The sequence below is a fragment of the Suncus etruscus genome, chromosome 1 (assembly GCF_024139225.1).
Source record: "Suncus etruscus isolate mSunEtr1 chromosome 1, mSunEtr1.pri.cur, whole genome shotgun sequence".
NCBI classification, from domain to species: Eukaryota; Metazoa; Chordata; class Mammalia; order Eulipotyphla; family Soricidae; genus Suncus; species Suncus etruscus.
This window is the reverse complement of record NC_064848.1, coordinates 191,922,522-191,942,704: the sequence shown is the minus strand read 5'-3', so window position 1 is coordinate 191,942,704 and position 20,183 is coordinate 191,922,522. Positions and strand designations below refer to the sequence as shown.

At 44.3% G+C, this 20,183-nt stretch overlaps 1 protein-coding gene across 1 annotated transcript; it reads left to right on the top strand.

Moving 5' to 3' along the window:
• The first annotated feature begins 280 nt into the window (after positions 1–280).
• GJC1 (gap junction protein gamma 1) lies at positions 281–6,016 on the top strand. The gene is made up of 2 exons (XM_049780388.1): positions 281–292; positions 4,705–6,016. The coding sequence occupies exon 2, from the start codon at positions 4,725–4,727 to the stop codon at positions 5,916–5,918; it is 1,194 nt and encodes a 397-aa protein (XP_049636345.1). The 5' UTR covers positions 281–292; positions 4,705–4,724; the 3' UTR covers positions 5,919–6,016.
• The last annotated feature ends 14,167 nt before the right edge of the window (positions 6,017–20,183 follow it).

Sequence of the window (20,183 nt, the reverse complement as noted above, 5' to 3'; positions counted from 1 at the left end):
AAAGATGATTAAGAACCTTTGGGTCATTGTTACATATTTCCTCCTACTCAGATATATTAGGAGAAGAAACAGTGCTATTCAGACTTAAGTTCATTTCCATCTCTCACTGATTTAATTCTGTGACACATAGAAAACTTGGTTTCTTTCTGAAAATGACATTGGGGTACTTCATTGTGGGGCTTTTTTTTGACCGTACTTTTTCTTTTATACTTCTAGAGAGATTCTGGAGACGTTGTAAGCAAAACATCCTTCCTCTAAGAATATTTTGGATAACAGAAGTTCTGGATAACAGGTAGTGTATTTTATTTTATTTTGTGGGTGGAGGGGCCATCACCCAGCACTGTGCAGTGATATCCTGGGTGGAGTTTGGGGGACCATGCAGTACCAGGTATGGAACCTGGAACACCTGCATGCAAAACAAGCTATCCAGTCTTTTGAGCTATCTCCACAAACCCAAGTAAAGATATTTAGACTTTGGTAGTCAGAGAAAGAGAACAACATGTTGGTAAGGTGCTTGTCTTGCACATGGCTGACCTGGGTTTGATCCCTAGCATCCTTGTCCCCTGAGCTTTACGAGGAGTGATTCCTGAGTATATAGCCATTAGTAACTACCCCTGAGAGTTGTCGGGCATGGCCTCTCAAAAACAAAGAAGACAGTGTGTTATTATTGATGATAATCAATAATCTATAGTTATAAGAAGAGAAAAGTAAAGTAGGGGCCGGAGAGATAGCATGGAAGTAGGGTGTTCGCCTTGCAATCAGAAGGACAGTGGTTCGAATCCCAGCATCCCATACAGTCCCCTGAGCCTGCCAGGAGCGATTTCTGAGCATAGAGCCAGGAGTAACCCCTGAGCGCTGCCGGGTGTGACCCAAAAACAAAGCAAAAATAAATAAAAAAGAAAAAAGTGGGGCCGGGCGGTGGCGCTGGAGGTAAGGTGCCTGCCTTACCTGCGCTAGCCTAGGAGACGGACCGCGGTTCGATCCCCCGGCGTCCCATATGGTCCCCCAAGCCAGGAGCGACTTCTGAGCTCATAGCTAGGAGTAACCCCTGAGCGTCACCGGGTGTGGCCCAAAAACCAAAAAAAAAAAAAGAAAAAAGTATACTTTGTGTATAGTTGTATTAGCTATTTTTATATATAGTATCTTACTTAGGTATATTTACTAAGATTGTGGATATGGTCTCAGAATAAATTCATACTTCAGACAGGGCCAGAGTGATGATAGTACAATGGTTTGCCTTGCAAGTCACTAATGTGGGTTCACTCCCCAGCATCCCAACCCCTGTGTCCTGCCAGGTATGGCCTCCAAACAAACAGAAATTGTGCACTAGAATGCTTTTTTTTTTTTTTTTTTTTTTTGGTTTTTGGGTCACACCCGGCAGTGCTCAGGGGTTACTCCTGGCTGTCTGCTCAGAAATAGCTCCTGGCAGGCACGGGGGACCATATGGGACACCGGGATTTGAACCAACCACCTTTGGTCCTGGATCAGCTGCTTGCAAGGCAAACTCCGCTGTGCTATCTCTCCGGGCCCTAGAATGCTTTTTTTTTGGGTCACATCCAGTGGTGCTCAGGGGTTACTCTGGGTGAGTTCTGGGACCTTATGGGATGTCAAGGGTTGAACCTGGATCTGCCATGTTCAAGACAAATGCCCAACCTGCTGTACTATTACTATGGCTGTACTATTACTCTGCTCTTTTAAATTAATGCCTATTAATTGAATTTAATGTCCTCAGTTAAAGTTAGCATAGATTTTTTTTTGTTTTTTTTTTTTTTGTTTTGGGTCTTACTATTGGCTCTGCACTCAAGTAACTCCTAGTGATGCTAAGGGATCTTATTTGGTGCCAGGGATTGGACCCAGTTTAACATGTGTAAGGCAAGTGCTAGCAGATTTCTTTTGTTTTTCTTTTTTGGGGCCACATTCTGCAATGCTCAGGGATCGTTTGCAAATGGTCTACTTGTTGTACTATTGCTCCTAGCATATACTTTTTACAACCATTTGTAAACAAAATATAAAAATCTAATACAGGGGCCATAGCGATAGCACAGCAGTAGAGTATTTGCCTTGCACGCAGCTGACCCAGGACCGACTTGGGTTCGAACGCCAGCATCCCATATGGTCCCCTGAGCCTGCCAGGAGCTATTTCTGAGTGCAGAGCCAGAAGTAACCTCTGAGTGCCGCCGTGTGTGGTCCAAAAACAAAAGAAATAAATCTAATCCAGTTTACCAAGCTCTGCAGTTTAGCTAGGGAGTTTCTTCCTAGTCCTTTTGTTGTGTTGTGTTGTATTTTGTTTTGTTTTATTTAGCAGTCACACCTGGAGATACTTAGGGGCTCTGCACTTAGGGATCATTCCTGGTGGGACTTGGACCATATGGGGTGCTGGGAATCAAGCTCAGGTTGAGCTATGCACAAGGGAAGTACCCTGTGCATTGTGATATTGCTTCATCTTCCTTAATTTTTTTTTTTTGTCTTTTTTGTTCCTGATCATTACAGCTACTTATTTTCAACTATGCTATTTCCATATTTTAAAGGTTTTTTTGTTTGTTTGTTTGTTTTTGGTTTTTGGGTCACACCTGGCAGCACTCGGGTTACTCCTGGCTCTATGCTCAGAAATCGCTCCTGGCAGCTCTGGGATCATATGGGATGGCGGGATTCGAACCACTTACCTTAATGCATGCAAGGCAAATGCCTTACCTCCATGCTATTTCTTCGGCCCCCATATTTTAAAGTTTTATTTATTTCAGCCACACACAGCTGTGCTCAGGGCTTACTTTTGGTACTGCATTTAGGAATTACTCCTGATAGTACTTGGGGACCATCTGAGGTGCCAGGGATCACACTGGATTGCTATTGTGGAAAGCTTACCACCACCCCTTGATTTTTGGGGGGGGGATTTGGTTCACTTCCGATCATGCTCAGCAGTTACTCCTAACTCTGCTCAGAAATTTCTCCTGGCAGGCTCAGGGGACCATATAGGATGCCCGGATTTGAACCACCGTCTGTCCTGGATTGGCTGTGTGCAAGGCAAATGCCCTACCACTGTGCTATCTCTCCAGCCCATCCCCCTGATTTTTTTAATGTTTGTGGTTCTGAAATCAAACTTGCATCTTATATACATTGTTGGACTTTATCTCTGGATTCTTCTTTACTTCTTTCTAATGCTTTGTCATTGGGCTAAGATTCCCAATAAGTTCTTCCTTCACAGTGGATTCAGTCTGAGCTTCCAGTTAGCTAGTCAGTGGCAGTTTTATGACTGGACCTGATAGCTACATCTCTGTGCTATTTTCCAGTCTGAGGCTTACTCTCTCACTGTAGCTCTATCATCTTGAGAGTTTTAAAGTTCTCAGAATCAGAGAGATAGTACAGAGAGCAAGGTACTTATTTTACACACAACTAACTTGGGCTCAGTCCTCAGCACCACATATGATTACTTGAGTCCTCCTAGGAGTGAACCCTGAGAACAAAGCCAGGAGTGAGCTCTGAACACTGCCAGGTATGACCTTCCCTCACCCTGAGGGACCATGCTCAGCAGGCTTGGGAGTCAATATGTGGTGCTGGGAATTTATCTAAGGTTATTTGCATGCAAGGCAGATGCCCTGCCTGCTGTGCTGTACTATTACTCCAGTCCCCCCTAAAATGTTTTAACGATCTAATGAAATAATAGCTTATATAGCTTATGTAAAAATGTTATCTGTACTGTTTTTGAAAATACTTTGGAAATGGTGATTACAATCTTTCCTTTTAAATTAGGAAAGCCAGGAATACAAACCAGCCTTCTTTTTTTTTGGGGGGGGGTGGGTTTTGGGTCACACCTGGCAGCGCTCAAGGGTTACTCCTGGCTCTGCGCTCAGAAATCAAACCTGGTAGGTACAGGGGACCACATAGGATGCCGTCCATTCTGAATTGGCTGCGTGCAAGGCAAATGCCCTGTCGCTGTGCTATCTCTCTAGCTTCACAAACCAGCCTTCTAATGGCTCTGTAGCCTTAAAATTGTGTGTACAGGGCCAGAAAGTACAGTAGATAAAGCACTGACTTGCATCCAGTCAACCCCAGTTCTATCTCCAGCACTGCATATGGTTCTCCATGTACTGCCAACAAAGTCATAGGCATATAAAGCTAGGAAGAGCCCTATGAACACATGTCAGTGTGGCCCCACAAGAAACCATGGGATCAGGGAGATAGTATAGATAGAAGGTAAGGTGTCTTCTTTGCATGGGCTGATCCAGGTTCAATTCAAAGCATCCGATAGGATCCTCTGAGCTTAACATTAACAGAAATGAATCCTCACTGCAGAGCCAGGAAAGAGTATCTCCAGAGCACTGTCAAATGTTGCCCAAAAACAAACAAAAAGTTTACAGAAAACTAAGGTCATGACCTGGCTTGGGATGATAGAAATGAGCTGCTGTTTATTCAGATAGTTCAAGTATGAGCCTTTTTTGATGAGGGGTCACACCTGGTGACGCTCAGGGGTTACTCCTGGCTCTGCTCAGAAATCGCCCCTGGCAGGCTCAGGGAACCATATGGGATGCCAGGAATCGAACCACCATAGGTCTTGAGTTGGCTGTGTGCAAGGCAAATACCCTACCACTGTACTGTCTCTCCGGCCCCTTTTTGAATGTGCAGAATAGTTCTAGAAATGTCATCAATAACAAAAGTTGTTGAGATTGCAGCATCTGCTGGTTTTCATTTGGTATTTGTTTTTATCAGGGCAAACTACTTCAGCCACCATGAGTTGGAGCTTCCTGACACGACTGCTAGAGGAAATCCACAACCATTCCACCTTTGTGGGGAAGATCTGGCTCACTGTCTTGATTGTGTTCCGGATTGTCTTGACTGCGGTAGGAGGAGAGTCCATATATTACGACGAGCAAAGCAAGTTTGTGTGCAACACAGAGCAGCCAGGGTGCGAGAACGTCTGCTATGATGCCTTTGCACCCCTCTCCCATGTTCGCTTCTGGGTTTTCCAGATTATCCTGGTGGCAACTCCCTCCGTAATGTACCTGGGCTATGCTATCCATAAGATTGCCAAAATGGAACATGGTGAAGCAGACAAGAAGGCAGCTCGGAGCAAACCCTATGCAATGCGTTGGAAACAGCACCGGGCTCTAGAAGAAACAGAAGAGGACCATGAAGAAGATCCTATGATGTATCCAGAGATGGAATTAGAAAGTGAAAAAGAAAATAAAGAACAAAACCAACCTAAACCCAAACATGATGGCCGACAGCGGATTCGGGCGGATGGGCTCATGAAAATCTATGTGCTACAGTTACTGGCAAGGACTGTGTTTGAGGTGGGCTTTCTGATAGGGCAGTATTTCCTGTATGGCTTCCAGGTCCACCCGTTCTATGTGTGCAGCAGACTTCCTTGCCCTCATAAAATAGACTGCTTTATTTCTAGACCCACCGAAAAGACCATCTTTCTTCTGATAATGTATGGTGTTACCGGCCTGTGCCTGCTGCTTAACATTTGGGAGATGCTTCATTTAGGGTTTGGGACCATTCGAGATTCACTAAACAGTAAAAGAAGGGAACTGGAAGATCCGGGTGCTTATAATTATCCTTTCACTTGGAATACGCCATCTGCTCCCCCTGGCTATAACATTGCTGTCAAGCCAGATCAAATACAGTATACTGAGCTCTCCAATGCTAAGATTACCTACAAGCAAAACAAGGCCAACACTGCCCAGGAACAACAGTATGGCAGCCACGAGGAGAACCTCCCAGCTGACCTGGAGACTCTACATCGGGAGATCAGAATGGCTCAGGAACGCTTGGATTTAGCAATCCAGGCCTACAATCACCAAAACAACAACCCTCATGGTCCCCGGGGGAAGAAAGCCAAAGTGGGGTCCAAAACTGGGTCCAACAAAAGCAGTGCTAGTAGCAAATCAGGGGATGGGAAAACCTCCGTTTGGATTTAATCTTGACTGGGTTTAAAAACTTGTGCTTTTCATAGTTTATGGTAAGCAACGGCTCACTGAATAATGACTTCCATTGAGTAAACATTTGGCTCTGGTTATCTTCAGGGATGCTGTTGGCTCATGATCCAAGCTCAGGGGACTCTGAAGGCGGGGATGAGGAGAAGAGGGGAAACACAGTGTTCCTGGGCAAGTGTCCCAGTAGTGATACAGTTGCAGAACTTTACATTTGTGTCTTCCAAATCTGGAAAAGAACAGATATATTTAAATCATTCTTGTTGAACAGTTTTTATATGTACAGTATTATGGTACGGTTTTTTTTAGTATGAGAAAATTTTTTGTATTTGTACATTGGACCACTGTAGTTATACTTTTATATTAAAGGGGAAAAAATCCTGTAGGTAATGCCTATTAGGCTAATGTTATTACTTTGTTCAGCAAATTTCAGCCTGGGTTTACAGTTTTTATAGATGTTATACTTAACAAAAGTGCCTGTCTTGTTGCAGGGAAAATTCCAGACACGTGAGAAGATGTAGGTGGAGCCATCAGTTTTTAGTTTTGGGATGGAAGTGCTCAGTCGGAGGAAGTTGAGGGCTTCTCGACCGAGGAAATCTCTAGGTCTTGTTCATGTGCCCTGACTATAGTCAGTCTATGAAAAAACTAGAGTTTCCGGGGGCCGGGCGGTGGCGCTAAAGGTAAGGTGCCTGCCTTGCCTGCGCTAGCCTTGGACGGACCGCGGTTCGATCCCCCGGCGTCCCATATGGTCCCCCAAGCCAGGAGTGACTTCTGAGCACATAGCCAGGAGTAACCCCTGAGCGTCAACGGGTGTGGCCCAAAAACCAAAAAAAAAAAAAAAAAAAACTAGAGTTTCCAAGGAAATTGGTTCACCACAATATTCTTGTAAACACCACGCATTGCCACTGTGTGCTTTGATAGTGACACGTATTTAAGTTCTTTGATAAGGCTGATGCACAAAGTTGACTCTAATACAGTAGGACTACGAGTCCCCGACTGAAGTGGCTAGAAGAATCTTCTATCACAAACTAAAACCACACTTGAAAAATGAACCCTGATAGGATGCTGAGCTGTGGATTAGTTTGTTTTGCCTTAAATACTATCCGAAAACCTCTGTTTTTTTAAGAAGCCAGTGATGGGTATTTTGTTTATGTGTTAACATTAGACATGCAAAATTTCCTTTGTGTGCCAAAAATACTCAAAACTAGATTACATATGGCAAGATTTCCAAATTCCTTATTTTCTATTTCCAAATTCTTTATTTTAATATTCTACTATGGGACTGTCAAAATCTGTCAGTACAAGTTCCTTCCTGGAAAGTTGGTCAGACCTGTGATTCTATTTGTAAATAGATGTAGAGGGAATGTTGGTCTTCATTTCCTATAGGCATACTGACCAGCTTTAGTTTTCTCATAACCCTTGTCACTTGCAGTTATTTCATTGCTCTCTTCAGCCTTATATCAGAGAGCTCAACCCTCCCGTCATGTTCATTTGTTTTAGAGTCTGTAGACTTCTGAAGAGGTTGTTAGAGTTCTAGAAAGAGACCTTTGCACCACAGGGAACATTTTATTTTGGATGTTTTACTCATACAAAACTATGAGTTTTTGCAAGCCACCTCGGACTGAAATTCCAAAGGTACTTTTTTAAATGTCTTACTTTTAAAATGCCAGTTCTTCATTATTACAATCGCAGATGCTGTGTGCTGTTCATTTTCTTTTCTTTTTTAAATTCTGTTCTCCACATTTCATTCTTTCACCCACCAAGAACAAAATTTAAGCTTTTCTTCTATTCATGCATTAACTTTACTTTGCTTATTTTTGTTTTTGTTTGGAAGCCACACCTGGCAGTGCTCAGGCTTACTCCTGACTCTGCTCAGAAATTACTTCTGGCAGCCTTGTGCCAGTAATTGAACCCAGATCTGCTGTGTGCAAGGCAAGAGTCCTATCCACTGTACTATCTCTCTGGCCCCTACTTTGCTGATTTTTAGTCAACAAAGGTTACTCTAGGAAGCTTCCCAGAATCTCTCTTTAATTCTTTTTTGGTTTTTGGGTCACACCCAGCAGTGCTCAGGGATTACTCCTGGCTCTATGCTCAGAAATCGCTCCTGGCAAGTTCTGGGGACCATATGGGATGCCAGGATTCGAACTACCGTCCTTCTGCATGCAAGGCAAGTGCCTTACCTCCATGCTATCTCCGGCCCTCTCTTTAATTCTTGTTTTTGGTTTTGGGCCACATCAAGTTGTGCTCAGGGCCTTATACCTGGCTCTGCACTCAGGGATCACTCCTGGAAAGGCTTGAGGACCATATGTGGTACTGGGATTGAGCCTTGGTTGGCCTTGTGCAAGGCAAGTGCCCTGCCTGCTGTGCTGTTGTTCTCACCTCTAAGAATCTTTATATCTTTTTTATTGTTGTTGTTTTGTTTGTTTGTTTTTGGCCCACAACCAGTGACGCTCAGGGGTTCCTCCTGGCTATGCGCTCAGAAGTTGCTCCTGGCTTGGGGGACCATATGGGACGCCGGGGGATCAAACCTCGGTCCGTCCTAAGCTAGTGCTGGCAAGGCAGACACCTTACCTCTAGCGCCACCACGCCAGCCCCAGAATCTATATCTTAAGCAAAACTCTGGTGAAACCAAGGGAGAAACTCCACGTGTTGACATACATACATATATATGTATGTATTCTGGATGATTAACGGACACACATAGTTCCTTTATGCCAAATGTTTAGTAAGGAAATTAATATAATCCAGGATATAGGCAGAATTTTAAACATATAAGCTTAGTTGCTTCTCCTGTCTGTCTCTTTTTCTTGCACTGTATGGCGGTTGCTCCTAGTAGTGCTTTGGGACCATGCAGTACCAGGGATGAAACCTGAGCCTCTTGTACAAAGCATGTGCTACCACCTTCTGGATTCTCTCCCCAGTTCCAAAGAACTGACAGTTCTTATGTCACTAAGCATATTTCTTAATTGAAGGACAGAAATACACTCATGTCCAGTCATTCGGAGCCTGAAGAAAGAAAGAAAACCTTTGCCAGGGGAAAGGTCAGAGATGTGAGAGTGATGGAGAAAGAATTAAGCAGAAATGCCAAAGATACTCAGTGCCAGAAGCATCCGTGTAGTTTCCAAAACAGTGCCCTTGGCATTTCATCTTGGCTTGTTCTGATGAGAATGTTATCTGGATAATTCTTCAACTTCTTAAAATATATGGAAAGGTATTTTAAGTCATTTCCCATGTGCACATGCTTTTAAAATCTAATTTTATTTTCTCACTGGTATTTTCATTATGACTTGAGTTAACTCTCCATTCTTAATAAATTTCTTTAGCCTTTTTGAGGGGGAAAATGGGGTCAGGTTTGGGCCACATCCAGCAATGCTCAGTGCTTTTGAGATAGCTCAAAGGGCAAGAGTGCATGCCGAGCCTTGGGTTTGAATCCTGGTATCCCCTGAACACTACCTGGAATGATCATTGAGCACCACTGGGATGTGGTCCCTAAACAAAAAGTCATTCTTTGTTTTGAGGGGGATTTTTTGTTTACTTCTAGTTCTGCACTCCGGAATCACTCCTGGTAGAGCATAGGGGCCATAAGGAATGCCAGGGTTCAAACCCAGGTACTGTGTGCAGGCAAATACCCAGCCTGCTGTACTGTCCTGTCACTCTAGGTTTCCCCCCAAAAAAGTCATTCTTCAAATTACCATATAAGACATTCTTTGTCATAACACATTTGTTTCTCTGAATAGAAAATGAGTAGTCATTTATGTACCTTGACATGCTGCAGAAATTTATTGAGTAATATTACATTTTGAAAGATGAGCAAAGATACTTATCTTTCTGTTATTCAGAAGAGATTTGTAAAATGAACAAACTTTTTTTTTATTCATATTTGAGTGGAGGATTAGAATGCATTTTAATTTTAAAAAGTGTTAGTGTTCTTTTGTTGTTGTTGTTTTTATATCTTGGGCAACACCCAGTGATGCTCAGGGCTTACTCCTGGTTTTGTGTTTATGAATCATACCTGGCAACCTCAGGGGAATCATGTAATCTCACAACCTCAGCACTGTACTAAGGATGGAACCTGGATCAATCACTTAATGTGATGTACTTACTCCAGCACCTAACTTATTCTTTGCTTTCTGATTTAGTTTTAACCTGTTTCTATATTGCTCATTTAAAACCATACTTAGTACATTTGAAGTTATTTTGGGGGAAATTTTCCGTGACTTAAAATTCTTAAGATTATTTTATTTTGTTTTGGTTTTTGGATCACACCAGCAGCGCTCAGGGGTCACTCCTGGCTCCACGCTCAGAAATCTGGGATGCCGGGATTTGAACCACCAACCTTCTGCACACAAGGCAAACGCATTACCTCCATGCTATCTGGCCTCAAGATTATTTTTAATCAAAATCCATTTTGCCATCTAAAATGGTTGTCACATTTTAGGACTCCCACAGATCTGTGTCTTTTATAAAGAAATAGGTTTGACGAGAAAGTAAGACATTATCTACCTCTTGTTTCTTCATGAAATGTAAAATGTGCAGACCACTTTATTCTGCCAAGTTTCTGGAGCCGTGTGCCTCTCTGGAATATTGTTGGTCATTTGTATAAGTTTAGAACTTCAAAAAAATAGCTGGAAGCAATGTGGAAGGGCAATAAAATGTCCTTCAGTGCTCTATATCACAACATCTAAGCCATTACCAAAAATGAACTTAATTCCTACTACTAGTCATGGCTATGCCTTACTCCTTAAATACCTAAATGCTTTTTATTTTGTTTTCTGTTTCATTTAAAAGATAGTCCACCTCAGGGGCCGGTGAGGTGGCACTAGAGGTAAGGTGTCTGCCTTGCAAGCTCTAGCCAAGGAAGGACCGTGGTTTGATCCCCCTGCATCCCATATGGTCCCCCAAGCCAGGGGCGATTTTTTTTTTTTTGGGTTTTTGGGCCACACCCGGCGGTGCTCAGGGGTTACTGCTCAGAAATAGCTCCTGGCTGGCACGGGGGACCATATGGAACACCGGGATTTGAACCGACCACCTTTGGTTCTGGATTGGCTGCTTGCAAGGCAAACGCCACTGTGCTATCTCTCCGGGCCCCATGGGCGATTTCTGAATGCATAGCCAGGAGTGACCCCTGAGCGTCAAAAGGGTATGGCCGAAAAACCAAAAAAAAAAAAAAATAGTCCACCTCTAAAACATCTATAGTTTATGATTTTTTTTTTTTTGACTAGTTAACTTTCAGTAAAAGGGAGTATTTTGGAGTGGAGCCTACTTCAAGTAATGCCTCTTTGAGCCGTAAAGTACAGTGGTAGGATACTTGTCTTACATGTATGTAGCTGACCCAGGTTCTATCCCTGATGTCCCATATGGTCCCCTGAGTCCTGTCAAGAATGATCCCTGAATGCAGTCCATAGTAAGTCCTGAGCATCTGTAAGTGCGGTCCCAGAACAAAGATATTTTTCTACAAAGATGGTATAGTGCATAGGCAGATAGATGTAAGTCCTGGATACCACCACCAAGGTGTGCCCCCTAAAAAGAGAGAGACGCCTTGATATCGATGGAAGATCTTTCTAAGATGTGAAAAAATACCTAAAGACAAAGAAACACAGTTGTGGGTCATTTTGATAACCCAGGTATGAAGATTATTTTTTTTATTTTTATAAAATCATGTAATCTCACAAAGAATAGCCAAGCCCCTGCACCTATACAGTGCAGAGTTTGGAAGTAAAATTGAAATTTACCTTTATCATAATCTGTAATAATTCATGGTCAACATCAAATGTTAGAATTTGAAATTGAATTGCATACTTGTCACTCATTCTGATCATCATGGAGAGTTTAAAGATTTTATTATCCCTAATGCAGTTGTGCTGTTTTTAATGTCATGTAAGTTTGGTTCATGCATAGTCTACATTAATACCACCATTTTTTTTAAAGATTTTTATTTATCACCATGGTTTATAACTTTATTAATGGCATCCCAAAATTCAGGAGTCCAAATAAGGTTTTCCTATGTAAAGTATCTATAGAAATAGCAGAAGTAGGAATACTGTGTTTTAGAATTGACTTGACATTTGGTTATATACTTCCAGGATTGGAGAGATTTTTTTTTTTAATTTTACTCTCAGTGTGTTTTCTTAAATAAATCTCTTACAGAACTGAAGAGAGATCACAGTGAATCATGTGCTTGCCTTGCACATGGATGACTCGGTTTCAATCCCCAGCACCTAGCACCCTATCTGGTACCAAGTGGAATGCAGCTTGCATCTTGTATGAAGATCCTTAGGGATTATTCATTTTAGTGCCAGAGATTACTGGTTGATTTTCTATACAGCTGATGTAAAACTCTATGATAGGGACAGATTCTGCTCAGGGCTTTATCCCTAGGAAGACTTTGTCTGTTTCAAATATTTTGTCAGTTCCAAATACAGTGTAGAAGATTTCTTTGTGTGTGGTCTGTACATCTTTTTTCCAAAACTTGTAAAACCAGCTGCCAGGAAATGTCAAATTGAGGATTTTACCCTATTCTTTGTATAAAATAGCACTCAAGAGCTTAATAGTTTATACAGAGAACTTGATACTAAAATCTCTTCTCATACACTCACCTGTAAGTTGATCTCAGTGGGAATTGCACGAGCAAGACATTTTTGAAGTAGAAGTTTGGGTTTAAAAGAGCCTTTCTGTGGTGCCAGTGTGCCATCTGTGATACCCTTGGTTCAGTCCCAGGCTGTTTAAGACCCCGAAGCACCCGTAGGCTTGCCCCAGCATTACTGAGTTGCAGCTCCTATAACAATGAAAAAAAAAAAAAAAAAAGGTGATCTCTTCTGAGATTGTTGTGTTTAAAATAGCTGAGCTTGTTGTGGCATAATAACCTGGGAGGGTTGTGCCTTGATTGAGGAAGGCTGAGGTCAAAGTACAAAAATTGGAAACATACCCTGTCTCTAGCCTCCTTTGCTTCTTCAGGCCTTTTCTCCTAACAGAATGTCTTTTGTGAGGATGGTTTAGTCTTGGTACTGATCACCTACCTGCCTTCTGAGAAAAGATGTGTGGGAAAGGGCCGAGCAGAATGGCATATATAGCAACAGTGCCCTCTGTTCCCACATACGGAACAGCTAACCGGCCAGTCACGCTGAGCCCACCCTCAGCAGTGAGCTTGTAAGCTGGTCAGGCAACCATATTTGGTAGCAAACGAATGAGCTGTCTGAAATGGGTGTAGTAGTCACTGTTTTGAAAGTGACGTTTTCAGTAAGTTTGCCCTCTGAACAGACATGGAAAGTTATTGATATCAAAGTCAGTTTTTTTTTTTTTTTTTGCCTTGTCAAGTATGTGGGTAAATCTTTAAGAGCTTATATTCATTATAATACATATTTTTAGGGTCAGCCTCTTAGTTTTCCTATTGAAGTCAGATTGCATGGGCATGTGAAGGGTTGGAAAACAGCTGATGGCACTGCAGGGCTATGTTGTAGTTGCCCAAATTATGCATTGTGCTTTTTTTTTTTTTTTTTGGATAAATGCACAGAATCTGCTGTTAGAAATTTCCCATGGGTAGAAGGAGAAGAGGCCTTGCTATGACTATGACATTTTCCCCAAAGGTGACCATGTATTATTTATATGAGTTAACATGGTACCAATTATAGGCTCCTTTGTTTCTGGAAATGCTCAGGACTTACTCCTGGCTCTGCACTTAGGAAGTACTTCTGGCAGTAATCAGAGAGGAAGGGAAGGCTGAGGTCAAAACACAGGAATTGGCAGGCATGGGATGTAAGGGAAGGAACCCAGACTAGCCACATGCAAGGCAAGTACCCTACAAGCTGTATGATCATTCTAGGCCCTAGTTGTAGGTTCTTTGGACGCAGCTCAGGCCTCTATAATCAGAACTAAGTTTACTGGATGATTTTTGAGGACAGAGGGGTCTGGGAGCCCCACTGGCAATTCTTAGCCAACTGGGCAATTGGTTCTGTAATACAAAGGGCCACACATGTGATGCTTCTTAGGCCCTGCAGTGCCAGAGAGATTCTGGCCACCGTGCTAGTGCTGAGGGCCTTCAGGGCTGCACAGATGCTTAAGGGCTATGTGGTGCCAGGAATTAAACCCTGGACATGTGCTAGGATTTCCCTAATGGTGACACTGTGTTCCAGTTCCTCTAAGTGTCCTTTCCCCTCCATTCTCCCAAACATCTGGCTGTTCTCAGGACTTGCTTCTGGCTTAGTGCTCAGGGAACAATTCCTGGTAGGACTTGAAGGACCATATGGGGCCTATGGGAATCAGAGATGAAACTGGATTAGCCAACCATAAGACAGGCATCTTGCTGTACTTTTTGTCCAAGCATCACTTAACTTTGAAAAAAGGAAATCACTTTTATGTGATACAGAACCAAAACTGGAATGAATAACTTTTTCTTTTTCTTTTTTTTTTTTTTTAACTTGATTGATTGGTTTCTGGGCCACACCCAGCAGTGGTCAGGGGTTACTCCTGGCTTTGCACTCAGAAATTGCCTCTCCCTTGGGGCCGGGCGGTGGCGCTAAAGGTAAGGTGCCTGCCTTGCCTGCGCTAGCCTAGGACGGACCGAGGTTCGATCCCCCGGTGTCCTGTATGGTCCCCCAAGCCAGGAGCAACTTCTGAACACATAGCCAGGAGTAACCCCTGAGTGTTACCGGGTGTGGCCCAAAAACCAAAAAAAGAAAAAAAAAAAAAAAGAAATTGCCTTTCCCAGGCTGGGGACTATATGGGATGCCAGGAATCAAACTGGTTTCGTCCTGGATTGGCTGCGTGTGAGGCAAACGCCCTACCACTGTGCTATCTCTTTGATCCTAGGAATGACTTTTTCAAGGTAGGTTAGAAGATCACTGTCTGGAGTATAGGCCCGTGGAAGATTCAGAGACTTGTCAGGATGGGGCACAGCTGGGAACGGAGTTGCTAGGAAAAGTGCCATTCATACGTTTTCAAAATATGGGGGACTGGAGATAGCACAGTGAGTAGGGTACTTGCACATAGCTGCCCCAGGTTCAATTCCGAGCACTTCATATGGTCCCCCGAGCCCATCAGGAGTAATTCCTGAGCGTAGAACCAGGAATAATCCCTAAGCACCAATTGTGTGCCCCCCTCCCCCAAGTACCTAATATGGAAGTGGGGAGGAACAAATTTACCCAATAGAGATCCAGGTCTTCTAGCTCCTAATAGAGCCCAGGTGGAAACCACTAAGCCACCTTATCTGTGAGAGTTAGTATTACTGATTTCTTTTTTTTTTTTTTTTTTTTTTTTTTGGTTTTTGGGCCACACCCGGCGGTGCTCAGGGGTTACTCCTGGTTGTCTGCTCAGAAATAGCTCCTGGCAGGCACGGGGGACCATATGGGACACCGGGATTCGAACCAACCACCTTTGGTCCTGGATCGGCTGCTTGCAAGGCAAACGCTGCTGTGCTATCTCTCCGGGCCCAGTATTACTGATTTCTACACCTGTTAGCAGCATCTTAGAGAAGTTTAGAAAGAGAAGAAATGGTCGTAGAACACATAGGAAAAGGACACCATATGACAGGCCTTCGTATCTCTCCTACCCTCAATTTTGAGCAAACAGCGTTGGCTTGCTCGTCTCTGGGCCTCTGCATACTGTATGTTACACTGGGATTCTGAAAGAAAACTTAAGGAAGCCCATTTCTAGTGCCTGAAGGTAAAAAATTAGCCAGATTCCCCATTTTAACCCTCCTCGGGACCTCCCAACCATCCCGTCTGCTCTCTTCTGGGGCCTTCTCAGGCCAGGCTAGCTGACAGGCTTCCACTCCAGGCAAGGCAGAACTGAGCAACTGTTGATAACCGATGTTGGAGCAAAGCCACTGACCTGAAGGGGACCTGCCGTGGGGAAAGTGGCATAGAACCAGATAGGGATTGTCCCCATTTTATTTTTGGTTTGTGTATTCTTCTGGAAATGAAATTTTATCTTTGCCCAGGGAACATTGAAAAGCACTGACAGAACTCTTCTGGCCTGGTCCATTTTTGGAAAGCATGTTGCAGCTGTGGCCTCTACCCAGCAGGCAGAGGCTGATATGGAGCCTGTGCCCAGGTGCCGCTGAAAGCAGTGAAGACGGCCTCTGCTTCTGGTGACAGAATGGTCCACCCACAGATTTGGGCTCTTTCAGATGTTGTCAGGGGACTGATGCTGGTAGCTCCAGTGTGGGTCATGCCCTGACTTTGACATCTGTAACTGCATGCCCACATTTACCAGCACAGAATGTGGCTGTAATAATAATGTCTGTATTCATTGACATAAAGGGGGAGGAGGTGATGGAAAGATAGTTCAGCAAGGAAGACACTTTGCAGGGTGTGTGTGTGTGTGTTTTTTTTTGTTTGTTTGTTTTTTGGTTTTTGGGTCACACCCGGCAACGCTCAGGAGTTACTTCTGGCTCTATGCTCAGAAATCGCCTCTGGCAGGTTCGGGGGACCATGTGGAATGCCAGGATTCGAACCATCTGCTGAGACCCACCAGGAGTGATCTTTGAACAAAGACCAGTAGTAAGTCATGAGTACAACTGGGTATGGCCCAAAAAATGGGCAAGAAAGAGCTCAACAGGCTGGAGCACACGCTTTCGTGCAAGAGGCCCAAGATTAATCTCCAGCACCACATGATTCCCTAAACACCAAATGGAGGTAGCTCCTACGCAACCCCAGATGCCAAAAACCAAATGGAGGGGAGAAGGGGTCAAGATGACTCGAAGGGTTGGGTTACATTTTGCCATATGCCCCAGATTTGGTCTTTTTGTTTATGGGCCACACTCAGGGGCACTCAGGCTACTGGCCCTACACACAAAAAATCACTCCTGGGCCGGTGAGGTGGCGCTAGAGGTAAGGTGTCTGCCTTGCAAGCGCTAGCCAAGGAAAGACCACGGTTCGATCCCCGGCGTCCTATATGGTCCCCCCAAGCCAGGGGCAATTTCTGAGCACTTAGCCAGAAGTAACCCCTGAGCATCAAACAGGTGTGACCCGAAAAACCAAAAAAAAAAAAAAAAAAAACCCAAAAGGGGCCAGGCGGTGGCGCTAGAGGTAAGGTGCCTGCCTTGCCTGTGCTAGCCTTGGATGGACCGCGGTTCGATCCCCTGGCGTCCCATATGGTCCCCCAAGCCAGGAACGACTTCTGAGCGCATAGCCAGGAGTAACCCCTGAGCGTCACCGGGTGTGACCCAAAAACCAAAAAAAAAAAAAAAAATCACTCCTGGGAGGCTCAGGGGACTATATGAAATGCCAGGGTTCAAACCGGGGTCTGCTGCATCTAAGGCAAACACCCTACCTGCTGTGCTATTGCTCTGGTCCTGATGCCAGCTTTGATCACTAGTAGCACCTGGTGGTCTGGCCACCACTAGATGTGTGGCCCCAGAAACAGCTTTGGGCAGCCATTGCCCTGAGAACAGTAAGTGCAGATGGTCAGTGAATTGTTTCCTTTTCTTTTGGATGGAGACTAGATCTGCAGTGTGTGGGCGGGCAGTCGTGACAATAAACCGGCTTTTGATGCCGTTGCTCCCTTCCAGCAGTCTGCTTGTGCGGCTTGACAGAGAAGCTGTGAGTAGTATGGAGGAGACTGCCATTCGTTCGTTTCCATTAGCTTCCTACCATGAGGCCAGTGTCATGTAAGCCAATAGTTGTGTGGGCCTAGAAAGTGGCTCTGAGAAGACTGGTGGGCATTGAGCATCAGCACAAGCTAGTGCATGTCTGTCCTTGGGAACTGAGGAAGAGTGACCTCTCGTGCCTAGAATATGGTGATTCTACCAGAGGTTAGCCTGATTGTCTTGAGTGCCTGGGTTTAGGGCTTCTGGATTAAAAACAGGATCATGAAAAAAAGGTAATTCAGATATTCTTGTATTCCTGTTTCATATCCAGATTGCATAAATTAACACACACACTTTTTGGGTCGTGTTTATCCAGTACTCAAATGTAACTGAGTGTCCTATATTTTGGTTTTTGGGCCATACCCAGCTGTGCTCAGTTTACTCCTAGCTCTGCTCTTGAAAAGTTCGGAAGTCCTAATTTAGTTACCCGGCGCAGAGAAATGAAGAGGCTTATGAGTTCCAGCAGATGCTTTGAAAAAGTGCTTTAATACTGACCAGTCAAATGGCCAGGGTCAAAGTTCCCCCAGAATAGAAAGGGGACCAAAGACCTCGTGGGTCCCTCGTCACCCCCTTATATAGGATGGGAAGTGGGAGGGGAAGAAGAGTCCTTGAGGGCTGGACTTCCGCTACGATAACACCAATGATTCGTGAGGTAGGGGTAGAGGTGGGGCCGAGGCAGTGACGACTTCCTTAAGGGTGGGGCCAAAGCAGTGACAACTTCCCTAAAGGGCGGGGCACCCACCAAGGTTGGTGGGGGGGGGGGCTGATTTCCCTTTTCAATCCCCACTTCTTGTACTGGAGGCTTCTAATCCTAGAAGCCAATGTGATTTTGGGGCCTTTACTTTCTGATATTACTGGTCATAATTATTTGCATTTTCAGAGTTAGTGAGTGCATTAGGGCTGAAGTGTGCCCGCCGGACCCGTATCTTGAGAGGATCCTCAGTGTGCTCCACTTTTCAGGTTTTAGATGGAAGGCAGTGCTCAGGGTACCATGTGGGATGCCAAGGATAGAAACTGGATTGACCCCATGCAAGACAAGCACCCATTGGCTGTGCTATCTCTCCAGATCATATATTTTTATTTGCTAAAACTAGTCGCTCTACCTCAGTTCAACTCAGACATGAGTGATGGGGTTTGGATGCAGAGAAAATGCAAAAGGCTTCAGTCAGTGCATAGAAAAGTCATGAATATAAGCTCAACTCTGAGTTGGAACCTTCCTGAGTCTGTTGGAGTTGGAAGATAGTGTAGCAGTTAGGGTGACTGATGTGTCCCCAACCCAGGCTTGAGTCCCAGCACTATAGCACCTGAGCAGCTTCACATTCTCGGTGTCCTTGAACTGGACCCCTAGCCCAGTAGACAGAATTGTCAGTGGGGTCCCAGCCTTCTTGAGCATCACTTGGGAGACCACCATTACTACTGGTTACATGTCCACAGTTACTTATAGTGAATGGACTGAATTCAGCCTTTAAAAAGAAAAAAGTGGGCCGGAGAGATACCCTGGAGGTAGGGCATTTGCCTTACATCTGAAGGATGGTGGTTTGAATCCTGCCATCTCATATGGTCCCCCATGCCTGCCAGAGGCAATTTCTGAGCACAGAGTCAGGAGTAACTCCTGAGCCCTGTCAGATGTGACCAAAAAAAAAAAAAAAACAAAACAAAAAAAACAAACGGGCCGGAGTGATAGCACAGTGGTAGGGCATTTGCCTGTACACAGCTGACCTGGGATGGACCCAGGTTTGATCCCCAGCATCTCATATGGTCCCCCAAGCCTGCCAGGAGTGACTTCTGAGCACAAAGCCAGGAGTAACCCCTGAGCACCACCGGTTGTGCCCCCCCCCCAAAAAAAGAGAAAAAGCAGGAAGCCTGAACAATAGTATATCAAGTAGGGCATTTGCTTTGCACGTGGCTGACCAGGGTTCGATCCTTAGTATCCCTGAGCCTGTCAGGATTAACTTCTGAGTACCACCAGGTGTGGCCACAAAACCAAAAATATTAATAAAATTTAAAGCAGGGACAGTGATAGTAAGCAGGTAGGACAATTGTCTTGCACACAGCTGTCCTAAATTTAATCCCTGGCATCACATATGTTACCCTGGGTCTACCAGGAGTGATCCCTAAGCACAGAGCCATGTATGAGACCCAAGCATCGCTGGATATAATCCCCCCAATAAAATGGGAGTCCCTACCACTAGGTGAAAATTTTTTGAGGGGAGCATACCCAGAAGCACTTTGGATTCCTAGACTCAGGGATCACTTCTAGAGGGCTTGGGGATCATATGTGGTGTTGGGGATCAAAACCAAGTTGACATTGTACAAAGCAAGCACTGTACATGCTAAATAAAGCAAGTATCAAATTAGGACAATTACATGATCTCACTTCTAGGAGATGTCTAAATTACAAATCATAGAAACAAAGCTAGAAAGGTGATTGCTGGAGACTGCAGTTGCATGCTAGAGACATGCATTTTCAGAATAAATTTGTTGTGGGGTAGAGAGACACTATAGCAGGTAGGGTACTTGCCTTGCAAGTAACTGACCTGGGTTCAATTCCAGGCATCCTATATGGCTTCCTGAGCACAGAGCCAGGAGTAAACCCTGAGCACTACCAGATGGAGTGGTGGTAGGGAACTTGAAAGACAAAAGAGGAAAAATTATCAAGATATTGAATG

Bases quoted from the DNA above. Each gene is read 5' to 3' on its own strand.
- GJC1 (XM_049780388.1), top strand. From the start codon at position 4,725: ATGAGTTGGAGCTTCCTGACACGACTGCTAGAGGAAATCCACAACCAT.